We start from the raw sequence: 12,999 nt of genomic DNA, 5'->3' as shown, positions 1-12,999 counted from the left end.
CCTGTATCCCTCCACTGGCCTGCTCCAGGAGCTCCATGTCTCTCTTGTACTGAGGATCCCAGAACTGGACCCAGCATTCCAGATGTGCCTAACCAGGGTTGAGTAGAGGGGCAGGATCACCTCCCTCGACCTGCTGGCAATGCTCTTCCTAATCCATCCCAGGAGACCTTTGGCCTTCTTGGCCATGAGGACACACTGCTGGCTCTTGGACAGCTTGCTGTCCACCAGGACTCCCAGGTCCTTCTCCTCAGAGCTGCTTTCCAGCAGCTCAGCCCCCAGCCTGTGCTGGTGCAGGGGCTTTTCCTCCCCAGGTGCAGGACCCTGCTCGTGCCTTTGACAAATTTCAGTCACTTCTTCTCTGCCCAGCTCCCTTCCCTGCCCAGCTCCTTCCGAAGGGCTGCACAGCCCTCTGGGGTACTGCCCCCTCCTCCCAGCTTTGTGTGCTCAGTGAACCTGCTGAGGAGGCACCTGCCCCTTCACCTGAGGCATTGATGGACAAGGTGAACAACACTGGGCCCAGCGCTGGACCTTGGGCAACACCACAAGTGACAACACAACCATGTGCCACTGGGTACAACCCTCTGGGATCTGCCGTTCAGACAGTTCTGAATGCACCTCACTGTCTGCTCATCCAGCCTGCACTTCCTGACTGTGCCCATGAGGATGTTGTGAGGGATGGTGTTGAAAGCCTCACTAAAGTCAAGAGAGGCAAAACCCACTGGTCTTCCCACATCCATCTAGGTAGTTGACTCGTAGAAGGCAACCAGGTTGGTCAAGCATGATTTACATGACTACTCCTGATCACCTTCCTGTCTTCCCTGGCTAGAGATGGCCTCCAGAATCAGACACTCCATCATCTTGCCAGGGATTGAGACGAGGCTGGAGGCTGGTAGCTCCCTGAGTCCTCTTTCTTGCCATTGCTGAAGACCAGGGTGACATTTGCTTTCTTCCAGTCCTCAGGCCCCTCTCCTGACTGCCATGGCCTTTCAAAGATCATCATGAGCAGGCTCACTATGGTATCCAACAGTTCTTTTAGCATTCATGGATGCAGCCCATCAGAGCCTATAGAATTGTAAGATGTCAAGTTTGCCTAGGTATTCTCTAATCCAATCCTCTAAACAAGTTTAAAAAATAACAAAAAAACCTCAGAATTGTGAAAGTAAACTCTCATATGTAAAGAGAAAACTGCCAGCAAGTCACACTGTACAAGGGCTCCTTAACTGGAAAACTCACTCCCTTCTTTGGAAGCCTTTTCAGTAGCCTTCAAGGGGTACAACAAAAGTCACCTATCTGCTAAGAAATTTTAAGTTAGAAGTGTAGAGTCTTGGATGAAACAGGCTGAGATTGATTTTGCTGTCAGGAGCTTTTGGCTGAAAGTTGGGAGTTTTTTCATTATAGCATATTAAGTTTATTAGATTATGTTCCTGAGTGAGCAAACTTTATTTTTGCTTCAATGGATCACTTATCCCCTTTTGTCAATTAAGGGTAAGGGCAGGTGTCCTTCCATGAAAGTGAGGGACTGATTGTACCAGCTGTGGTCAAAGTCCTGGAAGGTGATACGCCACCTTCCTTCACAAGCTCTGCCAGGGAGATTCAGTCATTCCCTGTGAGATCTCTACTATCCTGTTCCTTCCAGGGATATGTGCTGTGAACAAATAGGTAGGAGAATAACATCAAAACAACTTTCAAAAAGGGCACCCATGGTGCTAACTAACTAAATCCTATGTTAGTTTACCAAGTGGCATCAAGCAGTGTAGCTCCACTACCTTTCTTGGCCTGCTGTTGTTTACTTCAAGTGTATTATAGGTATCAAAGAACATTTTTCTGCTCAAAGCAGGAGCAGAGGAAGTAATAACTCAAAGATTAATTAGCTGGAAATAAAACACAGACTTACATTCCCTGTTCTATTAATTTTTGTATCTTTCTCAACATTGAGGAGACTGATTTACATTTTATAAAAATTTTTACTTTGCAGTGTGTGAAGTACTGCTTCTCATGTGTTACAGACTTTCTGAGAGAACAATCTTTCTATTTGTTTGGCCACTTGAAACCTACAGCCTTTGGAATTTAAAAGTCATTAAGTTACCACTACTGATCTTCTGAGCAACTCAATCTTCTTTGTCAAAAATTAAAAATTCAGGCAAATTTTGACCTGATCCAGAGAAGCATTTAAGTGTGAGCTCACTTTGGGAACAGTGATAGTGCCACAAAAATAACCTGCTGAGCAACGTGTTTTAGCAGTGCTTCAGAACAAGGCTCATGTTAACCATGCACGTAAGCACAATTTGAGCCCAGGTCGCCAGAATCAAAATTACTCTAAAATCAGTCTTACAGATAATGGTCTGCTTGGCTGAAAATCAGTCACTGTACTACAAGTGATGGATATACAAGAAACTACTTTCCAAAATTTTTGTCTTGGTGGTTGAAAACATTGAAATTAGCACATAAGATCATAAATCAATATGGGTTTTTATAGCACAGCTCACTCAAATGAGCATTTATTATGTCATAAATGGCAAATCTCATTTTAGAAATGCCTGTCCCCTTCAGCTTTGTATAAAGCCCTATCCAAGCCCTATCATGCCTCTTTGCCAAGGAATATCTAAGTTTATATAGGCTGGCAACACAACAATCTTATAGCAGCATCCTGGCTGGAATTGCCTGTTTGCATACACACACAAATTCTCTATTAAATAGCATCAATCAACAAGCTTTAGCAACTTTAACCTTAAGCACACAGTGGACTGAGCTGTAGCAGAAATACCAGGACAGGAAACTCTAACTAATAGAGTTCAAGGTCATACAGCAATAGTTCTCCTTTGAAATTGCAACTTTAGGCATCCAAGAGATTGATTAAAACAAAACGTGGAGGTGTACTGACTTGGAATTTAGACACAGACGATGATGCTTTCTGTAAGGGCCTGCTTCAGTGATGAGGAAAAAAAGCAGTCAACCCACCAACCAAACAAAGGAAAATCAAGAAATAAATACCCACACTGACTTCAACAGGCTTTGTATCAGATGCCAATGCACATTTCTTAGCCAATGCACATTCAGACATTAGTCCTTCTTTAAAAATATGGATTAAGAAAGAAATTAACATTTTCCTCCATAATTTTATTGTGGGAGGAATTATGTATAAATAATTAAAATCAGTATTTAAATAGAAGCTGCACATTTGCTTGCAGCCAGTGATAAAACCTGACCTTTATGACCTTTAATTCAGTGTTCCCCATGGGCATTAAGCCTAATTCAGTTACACAGCCACAGTGAAAAATCAGGCACTGATAACACCATTGTATACAGAAGCAAAGAAGTCAAATTAGAGCATCTCTAAATGCAATCAGCTTTCAGCACCTTTGCAGCCCAGGCCACAAATAACTTGTTTTACTTCACACAGCAAATTACTGAAACAACTGAGAAGAGACACTCCCAAAATAGACAGGATACAGTGCTCACTGGCGTCACCAGAGGTAAAGGACAGAGGGTTCAAACACTGGTAAGCAGATGCTGTGCTATGTATGCTACATTCCCAAAGTTTCTCATCATTCATAAAGCTGAAACTGAAGTAGCAATGGTTAGGTGTTACAGAAACTTTCTTTAGTATAAAGAGAAACAAATCTCCGGGCAATCCCAAGCACAAATAGAGGCTGGGTAGAGAATGGATTGAGAGCAGCCCTGGGAGGAAGGACTTGGGGATGTTGCTTGACAAGAAGTTAAAAATGACCCAGCCATGGGCACTCCCAGCCCAGAAAGCCAAACGTGTCCTGGGCTGCATCCAAAGCAGTGTGGGCAGCAGGGCCAGGGAGGGAACTCTGCCACTCTGCTCTGCTGAGACCCCACCTGGAACCCTGCATCCAGCACTGGGATCCCCAGAGAAGACATGGACCTGTTGGAGGAGGTCCAGAGAAGGGACACAAAGATGATCAGAATAGTGGAGCATCTGTCCTAAGAAGACAGGCTGAGAGAGTTGGGGCTGTCCAGACAGTTTTGGGGACATCTTATGGCAGCCTTCCAGTGCCTAAAGGGGACTTATAGGAGAGATGGAGAGGTACTTTTAATGAGGACAAGGGGGAATGGCGTTAAACAGGAAGAGGGCAGGTTTGGACTGGATATTAGGAAGAAATTCTTTACTGTGAGGGTGGTGAGGCACTGGAACAGGTTGCCTGGAGAAGCTGTGGATGTCCCATACCCAGAGGTGTTCAAGGCGAGGGGCTTTGAACAACGTGATCTAGTGGAAGATGTCCCCGTCCACAGTAGGGGTCTTGGAACTAAATGATCATTAAGGTCCCTTCCAACACAAGCCATCCTATGAAGTAACTCCACAGCAGAGATCAAGGCATGCCACAAAGTGTTTCATAATCTCACACATTCAGGGCAATCTCCATTCTCTGTGGTTTTTTCTGATTTCTTTCACATTAACCAAAGCACAGTACTTAGTCTGCCCACTATGCTTAATTTTTCTTCCTTTAAATAATCCCGAAGATGGAATTTTTCTTTTAAATCCATTGGAATTACACAATTACTGTAAGTGCTACTGCTATCAGATACGATACACTACATTTTTAGACAAGTATCTGATTTTTAATTGTTAATGAAGATGGAGCTGTTTGTGAGTCATGGTCCTTCACAAAGTGAAAAAAGGGCATGTTTCTAAGATTTCATTTCTCAGCAGTAACTGTTCTGCCAGTTCAAGGTGAGAAATTGAAACTTGGAGAGCTTCAAGGAAGCCAAGGGCAGGAATCTGAGAGCAAATTATTTCGTTTCCAGCGTCCCTTCTGTAAAATGGAGACAATGGCAATTCCAAATATAATATCAAGAGATTGTGAAAATAAGCACATTAGAGACTGTTAAATCTGCAGGAAGTCAGTGCATTATCCACTATTACAGAGATAATAAAGGGATGTGAAGCATTTTGAAAGGACCAACATTCTTGTGAAGATACTTGATCTGTAATTTGTGTAAGTGAAATTATTTTCTAAGTTAAACAACTCATAGCCCATACCTCTCCAGGATTCCCATCAATCCACAACAAACTCATGGGTAGAGCTAATCTAAAATATTACTGTAAAGTCAAGTTGAAAATGTTTCTTTTCAAATAGTTTTGTTCAGTTGAATATCTATATTTGGTTGGGGGTAAGGGGGAGATGAGGGAAAGGTCTCAGTTACCAGCTCAGATAATATACTTATGAAGCTATGCCTGGAATTCCTTCGTTGGTACCTATGACACTATCAAATTCATTGGAAAGAGTTTATCGCAAAGTTAAATGTCAGCAGCTGCAAGCCTTTAAATGGAACATACTTCAGCTCCTGGGCAATGGCAGCGATCTGTTCCACCCTGTCCTGGTGAGCAGCCAAATCGCTCTCAAAAGCTTCATGTTTCCTTAACATGGCACGGACTTCTGTCAGAGACGCAGACTCGTAATCCTTCTGAAGCAAGGTCTGCTCTTTGCCTGAACGGGGAAATAAAAATATTACTCATTTTTTAGCAATTTATTTGTTAGGAAAATTGTAAATTTAATCAACTTTTTAGTTGAGGCATGGTGAAAATCAACTGTATGAAATTAAATCCCACCCCCACTGAAATCAGCAGCAAATTGTCAGCACATGTTAATTAGAAACATATTTTTAAAGCTCTCACAGTAATGTCCTGGGTTTTGCATAGGCAGCTTATACAGGTCTAAAATAGTGAGTACTATGTTGCTGGAGAAACTGGCATAAAAATGGTATATTAGCAAAAACTGTATCTCTAAACCACTGTGATAATTTTTTGCAGAATAGACTTAAAAACCCAGAAATTACACTGCTATGCTCAGCTTCACTCTTACTAATGATCTGTTATTCTTTTTTTATGTTCTGCCTTCAATTCATTTGTCATTTCAGCACTTAAAAAAAAAATAAACCTGAGATGTGTGACTGCCTTTTGTATTGAACTCTGAATTTTAAGTGGAAAATGCCAACTCATCTACAAAAGGCTAGAGAAACAAAGATTAAGTAGAAACTGAAATATTATTGCTGAGTAGCTCCTATGTTGGTCAACTGAATCCACACAGACAGGCCCTGCAGCTGCACTCACCACATGGCATTTGCAGCTCTGTGAATCCTAGAGCCAGAAGCAACTATTGTTCCACTTGCTGTGTACCAGCTTACGTGAAGTTTTCCCTACACAACAGCTCTGACTTGTCACCATGAGGAGTTTATACTCAGAAAATCAGCTCTCAGGGCTGTAGTTTCCCTTCTAATATCTGCTTGGCAACCATTTACAGACTTGCATGCTTCCAGCAACTATAAGAGGATGGACTCTGATTCATTTTCACAGTGTCAAAAAAATCTAGCTGGGAAAAGCCAGAAGCATGGCAGAAACAGGAAGACAGTCGTCAGGATGATAGAGCAGACCTACGTTTAATAGGCCCCAACAAAACTGAATGTCACTGTGAGGTCCTACAGGTGTCACAACTACAGGTAAGGTTAGGTTACTATTAGAAGCCAGAACTATTAATAGTTTATAATTAAGAGTTTGGAGCAAAGCAGACACAAGTCCAGCATCATGTAGTTTATCTGGACTATTCAGAACACCATGGTGACCAAATAATAATAAACTCAGAATATTTCTGTTAATAATTCCACACTCAGCCAGTGGTATGACTGCATTCCTGGTGTACAACTGTGTAGGAATGCACTAGCAGCAATGGCCTCTATTCAAATACAGAATATTCCCATTAAGTTTGACTCACTGCCTCAAGTATGATTTTTACAGTTACATCTCATTAGCAACATGCCAACAAGTTAGGACCGTGACTACAGTCAACGAAACCTGACATTTTATCTGTAATTATTTTAGATTGTCTGAAATTGTCCAAACTACTTATGAGAGAGCTTGTAGCTGGCAAATACTCAGCACTGACAGTTCGACTTCAAACATTACAATACTAAAAATGTTAAAAGCCATCTCTCCTCACCATATGCCCACTGTTCATGAGTGGAAGCCTTCTGCCTAAATTTCTCAGCCAAGTGTTCCAGTCTTTCCAGTCGCCGTATTTCATTCAGCAGCCACTCTTCATAGCCTTTCTCAGCTTGCTCAAGTCTCTGCCAAGCGCCAGCAATATCCTGTGAAGAGAATACATGGGAGAGATGGATGAAACTATAATATCTTTTTATCTAATTTACACATTTTTGATTCATTCACAATTTGGCTTCAAAAAGAGAAGTTTTTATGTGCAGATTTTGTAAAATCACAGAATTATATAAAATATTGTCAGGGCGTTGCATTTTAGTGTGGACACCTGCTCCTCATAGTGTGTTGTGTTCAGGGGCACTTATGAAAGGAGCCCCTATAGAAATGGTTTCCAAGCATGGCTACAGGTCCAATGTCTTCACAATATATTGCTTTTACCTCCCATTTTACCATGTATGTGTTCTTTTATAATATATCTATGTGTTATCAAAATTAAAGTGCTTTGCTTTCACAAGTGAACAATAGCAAGATAATTACTATCAAGAGGATTTGGTGCATGTTTTACCTGGAACACAAATTCATTTCTCTTTCTGTGGTACACAAAGTTTCATGAGCTTTCTTGCAAACTCAAAAGACATGAGTGGGAAGCTGAAATGACAGGGCCCTTATTTTCTGCATATGGAGAGTGAGCAAACCCTTTCCAGACAGAGCAATTTTTTTTTGTTTATGAAAAACAAAGCACAATGATAGAATAGAGTTCAGAAACAGGTTTGCTGTATTCCACAGGAAATGTTTTCACCCAGTCAAGTCACAGTACTTATCAGCAGATGAGAATTCTTGGTACGGACTATTCTTATCTTCATAGACATAGGAGAAAAAGCAAAATAGAAAAAATATAGAAACATGTATTGAGCAATGTCTGTCTGTTTGATGATTAAAATGTCAGGAAAAAAAAGAGTTTTGCTTAAATAAGCAATCATTGGCCCAATAATACATGAGTATTAATAACACTGCCAAAGAAAGCTCTATATCGTCTTGCATCTCCAGATAATTTGCTTTTGGGAAAGCCTTCAAAGAGGCAGGAGCATGCTTATTAGAAAGCAAGATTCTAGAACAAAAGGGAATGTGTAAAAGGAGTGTGGTATTGAAAAAGTACAACAAACTGATGTTTCTGAGAATGACTTAGAATGGCTTTTCAATCCCTCACATTGGCATTTTTGGGAGATCATTGATAAAACAAACAGAATATTAAAGCCTCCTTTACTTACTGAAACCATTTTCCCCTCTGATGGCATGAAAGCAGGCCGATTGCTGATTCTCAGTTTTGTCTGCAGGGTGTTGAAATTGATCTCCAGCTGACATTTCTCCTGGACTTTGGGGGGTTTGTGCTTGCGGCGGTAGTCCCGGAAGTCCTCTAATTTCTTTTGCATAGCCTGCATTGTTTTTTCTGGGGTCCTGTTCTCCAGCCAAGGAATTGTCCGGCGAATCCATTCCAAAAGCTTTCAAGCCAACAAAAACAAGTCAAATAAAGGCAATGGAAAAACAACCAAAAAAAAGATTATATCAAACATACAAATCTTAAGTTTGTTCTGTTTTAATATCATTGACTTCAGTTAGTACTGATGCCTTAATGGTGAGTAAGCACAAGATATCAAGACATTCAAAGCTGAACAATATTTTTATACTGTATTGCTTTATACAAATAACAAATTTGCCCAGATATTCCAGGTATTTCTAGAAATAACATGATTTTCAGAAAGATAAACACACATAGAAGGTTCCTTTAATTACTCAAAATCTCAGTTACCCAGTATCAACTGCCACTTTCAAAACTATTGGTCTTGGATTTTCAGGTTTGTCATAGTTATGGGATCAGGACAGAAACCAGGCTGAGGTCATATAAAAATCTTCACTCAGAAGGCCATTAGTGCAAATTTAAATACAGAAAGTAGTATGGTGATTTCAGTTTATTTTTGCAGATTAAGCAATAAAAGATAAGAGAGCTCTCATTTGTGCACTCTACATTTGTAGTCCTGCTCAGCAGATTTGTCATTAAACTAGAAAGGACAGGAGGAGCACGTTCATGTGTACATTCATCTGCTGTCCTTGCTCACAGATGGATTGTGAACAACCTGGCAGACCCTCTCCAGGTGTGCTCTGCAGTACACAAAGCCAAGGGTCTTGCTTGATCTGGTATGTTTCCCATGTGGTCAAGGATGGCTGTCTTTGAAGATTAGAGAAACAGGAAGCCTGGTCTTGGGGCAGATGGATGGCAATCCTCAAGTCAACCTTTTGGGCACCTTAACAAGACTGACTGATTTGCTGAAGGTCACACAGGAAGTCTGTGGCAAAGGAGTCACCCAAAACTCGATATCTTGGGCATTGGCTTTGAAACCTGCCACTTTGAGATTTACCCTCACAGTGTCTCTGCTCTTCTGTCTTGAAGAGAGTGCACACATCTTTCAGCTTTCAATATTTCATGAACATTGTTGTCACCACATTCCAGATAGAGCATCCTTACCTCACTTGCTAGTCTCTCATACTCTTCCATCAATCTCTCATTCTCCTGATTCACAGCAAGCACCTTACAGATCCGGTTAGCTGCAGTCTCAGCCTGTAACACACAGCAAATAAGCAGAAAATATTCATAAACACATTCTGAGAAAGGTGTAGGCTTGGAGAAAGAGAGAGAATGTGGCTGCTGCAAATAAAAGATCACCATTTTTTTTATAACTGGTGATTTATACTCCTATGTTGCTTAGATACTCATTTTCCCTCCTTCTGCAGCCATAGATTCCAATGGCCTGAATGAGGCATGGATCAGCACAGAGGTCCCCTTGTTGTACAATGAAGCCTTATTATACAGTTGTCTAATAAATATTTTCTTTTTAAAAACAACTTAGGCCATTCTTCAAGATATCCTATTTGGTTATTTTTTAAAGTCATATCCAAAAAGTATTAGATTTGTTAGCCACACTGGATAGACACCACATGTGATGCAGGAGTCTCAGACCACTCTATATCTGCATATCAAATGTACAACCTTTGAGACTAAGTGCAGCTCAACCACTGACAGCAAATCTTTTCACGTCTCCTAACAAATTTATATGTGAAGGCTCTGTGTAGCTCTGTCATATTTTAAATTTACTAGTTTGCTACAACATAGCAGTACTTTCATTAAAATATGACTCTGGAGTATATCTAATCAAAGAAATATCCATGTAGACTCCTGTGTTACAGAGTACTTGGAATTCCCCTTCTGCATGAATAGCAAAACCCTCCTACCCAGGAATGAGAGAGTGCAACAATGCACAGCTGTGCTGTGGTAAGGTACAGGGGACCTAGCAGACAGGAAGGGAAATTCAGTCGCGAGGATCAAGGGAAAATATCAGCTACTTTAAAGGTTAGTTGCTTTTTGTGTAACATAAGTTGGATTATGTCCATTTGTAGTCTAGAAATGTATGAAAGAGAAGAGTGGGAAGTGCCACATTTATAAGTGAGTATCTCATTAATTACATGAACATCTGCTGCTGATGTTCATGCCTTTTATACTAGTACTTCCATCCACAAATAATTCTGTCAGCTTCAGTGAGAACCAGGCACAAAAACTGTGTTGGATGTCTTCTGCGCCTTTCTGTCTCTTTGGGCATCTTTGAAAAATCTAGCCCTAAATTACTAATCAGCATGCGTAAGTCTCAGTCTCCAAAAGTCAAACATTCTGTTATGTAGCAAACACATAAGATGTTGTAGCAACAAGCAACAATACTTAATATCTTCAAATCAGTGTTTTCTGAAACAGTCCTTATAATTTCCAAATAAAGACCCACAATTAGAAACAGAATGCATATTTGAATTAAAGAAGTTAACTTGTTACATAACATTTAACTAAAGCAGCTTTGAGAGTTGGTTAAAAACAAATATTAGTGCTCAAGTGATACTTGCGAATGTTAATTAAAACCACATAGTACTAAATTAGTTGAGGTTGGTTTTTTTAATAAACTAGTGGAAATGTGAAACAACCAGTCAAAAAACACAGCAACCTGAAGAGACAGTTGATCTATACCTGCTCTGCTCCAGCAAAAGCATGGTAGAAGCAGGACACATATGTCATGATAGCTCTCTCATCAGGTTTGGGAGTGTTCACAATATCTACGAGAGGGGGGAGAAATTAAAATAAAACAAGAAAAAAAAGAATCGAGGAGTAGAAAATAGAATGAATAAATAAATGCATCACTTCATGTCCTTCTTACTGTTTTCTTGTCCTTAGCTCTGTATCCGGGAAATTCTACAAAGCTGTAAAAAATTTACTGTTAGATTGAGGGGTGCTGACAGAATAAAAAAAACACTAAAAATTCAGTGTAAGCTCATACAAAGAGGAGGATTTTTTTTTTCATTAAGCTTGATCCAGCAGTATTGTCACAGGGGGAGTGACCCAAATTTTACCAGGACAGTCTGCTTAAGCACTGGCACACATATGTCTGGTGACTTCAGCTGTGGGGGTTTTGACTAAGACACAGGAAAGACAGACTGCATTCAGTCTGGGGAGATGTTCTCTGGAAATTGCACGTTAGCATTTTTAGCATCAGTATTTTTCATATTACCAATACCTGAAGTATGCCCAACTCCAAACCACCTTACTTTTTAGAATTTTCCTTTTCTTTAGGACAAGATTCCAGAGCTTGTCTGAGATGTCTATACATGTTTCTGTTTTGCTTAGTAGCATCATTTGATGTTGCTGTTTGTACTTACCATTAAGCATTTAACATTTTAAAAACAATCCTGAAAGCATAAGAGAAGGGATTATTTTCTGAGCATGTTATGATGATTTTGACATCTGTAGCAGAAATAATATCCAGCAGAGAGAAGAAAGATGGAATTCTACAATTTTCACTCTGAGCTTATTTTCACCTTACATTTTTAATGGTGCTTCAGATGAATGCACACAAATTCATTTTAGGGGGAACATCATCCTCTCCCTTTTGGTAACAAGGTGTCAAAAACCTACTGGATATTATTATTAAATATGCAGAAAGATGAGACAGGAAGGTTTGCTTCAATGGAACAAATGGATAGACTACTACTGGCTCTACCAAAACAGCAGTTCACAGAGAAAAGAGGCGACAGGAAATGAGCTCAGCTCTAAGATGCTGTTCTAGTAGCTAGTGAGGAAAAGATCAGAAAAGGAAAAATTGCTGAAAAAAAACAAGACAGAAGGTGAAGGATGAGATCTGATCCATCTACAGTCTCACCTTCTGAGCACCAGCAAATGCATGGTAGTAACAGGAAACATAAGTCATAATGGCTCTTTCATCAGGTCTGGCAGTGTTTACTACATCTGTGTGGAGAGAAGAGGGTTAACTGCTCAGAAATTCTCACAAGGTACTTTCATCTGATTATGCTAATGGTGCCACCTCAGTGCTGTAAGGATTCCAAATAAATACACAATTATTCAGGTTGCATCTGTTTACTGATATGAGTGCAAAGCCACCGAAGCTTTAGGAATCAGCAAACACAAAAGATACAACTCTCCCTGAAATGGCAAAACATCTGAAGGCTGAGACTGTACAGAAGGATATTGCTACCTTCTGGTTTGTCGAAACTTCCCAGCAGATGGCATGGCTGGCAGATCTGCTGGGTTCAGCTTCACTGCCACTCCAAAGCAACTTCATCTGAATCACTGCAATTACTGCAGAGCTAAATGCAGCCATTGACAGTCACAAACCAGAACTGCACTCAGTGTGTATCAGCACAGGGTCCCTGTGCCTGACAGGGTACTGGCATATACTGGGAACCTGTACAACTCCTGCAGGCCAGAAATACATTTTGTGCTAGGAAAAGTTGGACAGTAGCAGCTCTGCAATCCCTGTGCCAGCCCATCTTTTTTGTTAATAGCATAAATCACAGGAGGGTTTGGCTTGGCTGGCTAATAGCTTTGTCCCTACCATGGCAGGAGAGTGGAAATACAAAGTGGGTGCAATCAAGGTATGCACCCATGGGTAAAAATGGACCTTTTCAATACTCAACAGAGAAGGCAGAAAAAGGTG

General features: G+C 40.5%; 1 protein-coding gene across 1 annotated transcript in view; it reads right to left on the bottom strand.

Annotated features, from left to right (window-relative positions):
- ACTN2 (actinin alpha 2) overlaps window positions 1-12,999 on the bottom strand; it is a 67,612-nt gene that overhangs the window by 16,755 nt on the left and 37,858 nt on the right. The window contains exons 8-12 of the mRNA XM_059468917.1: window positions 11,019-11,104; window positions 9,477-9,569; window positions 8,224-8,454; window positions 6,960-7,107; window positions 5,303-5,453 (exon numbers count right to left, since the gene is read on the bottom strand). Of these exons, the coding sequence (XP_059324900.1) occupies window positions 5,303-5,453; window positions 6,960-7,107; window positions 8,224-8,454; window positions 9,477-9,569; window positions 11,019-11,104 (709 nt within the window). The remainder of the gene's footprint in view (window positions 1-5,302; window positions 5,454-6,959; window positions 7,108-8,223; window positions 8,455-9,476; window positions 9,570-11,018; window positions 11,105-12,999) is intronic.

Source organism: Ammospiza nelsoni, chromosome 3 (assembly GCF_027579445.1).
Source record: "Ammospiza nelsoni isolate bAmmNel1 chromosome 3, bAmmNel1.pri, whole genome shotgun sequence".
Classification (NCBI taxonomy): Eukaryota; Metazoa; Chordata; class Aves; order Passeriformes; family Passerellidae; genus Ammospiza; species Ammospiza nelsoni.
This window is presented reverse-complemented; position numbering and strand designations above follow the sequence as displayed.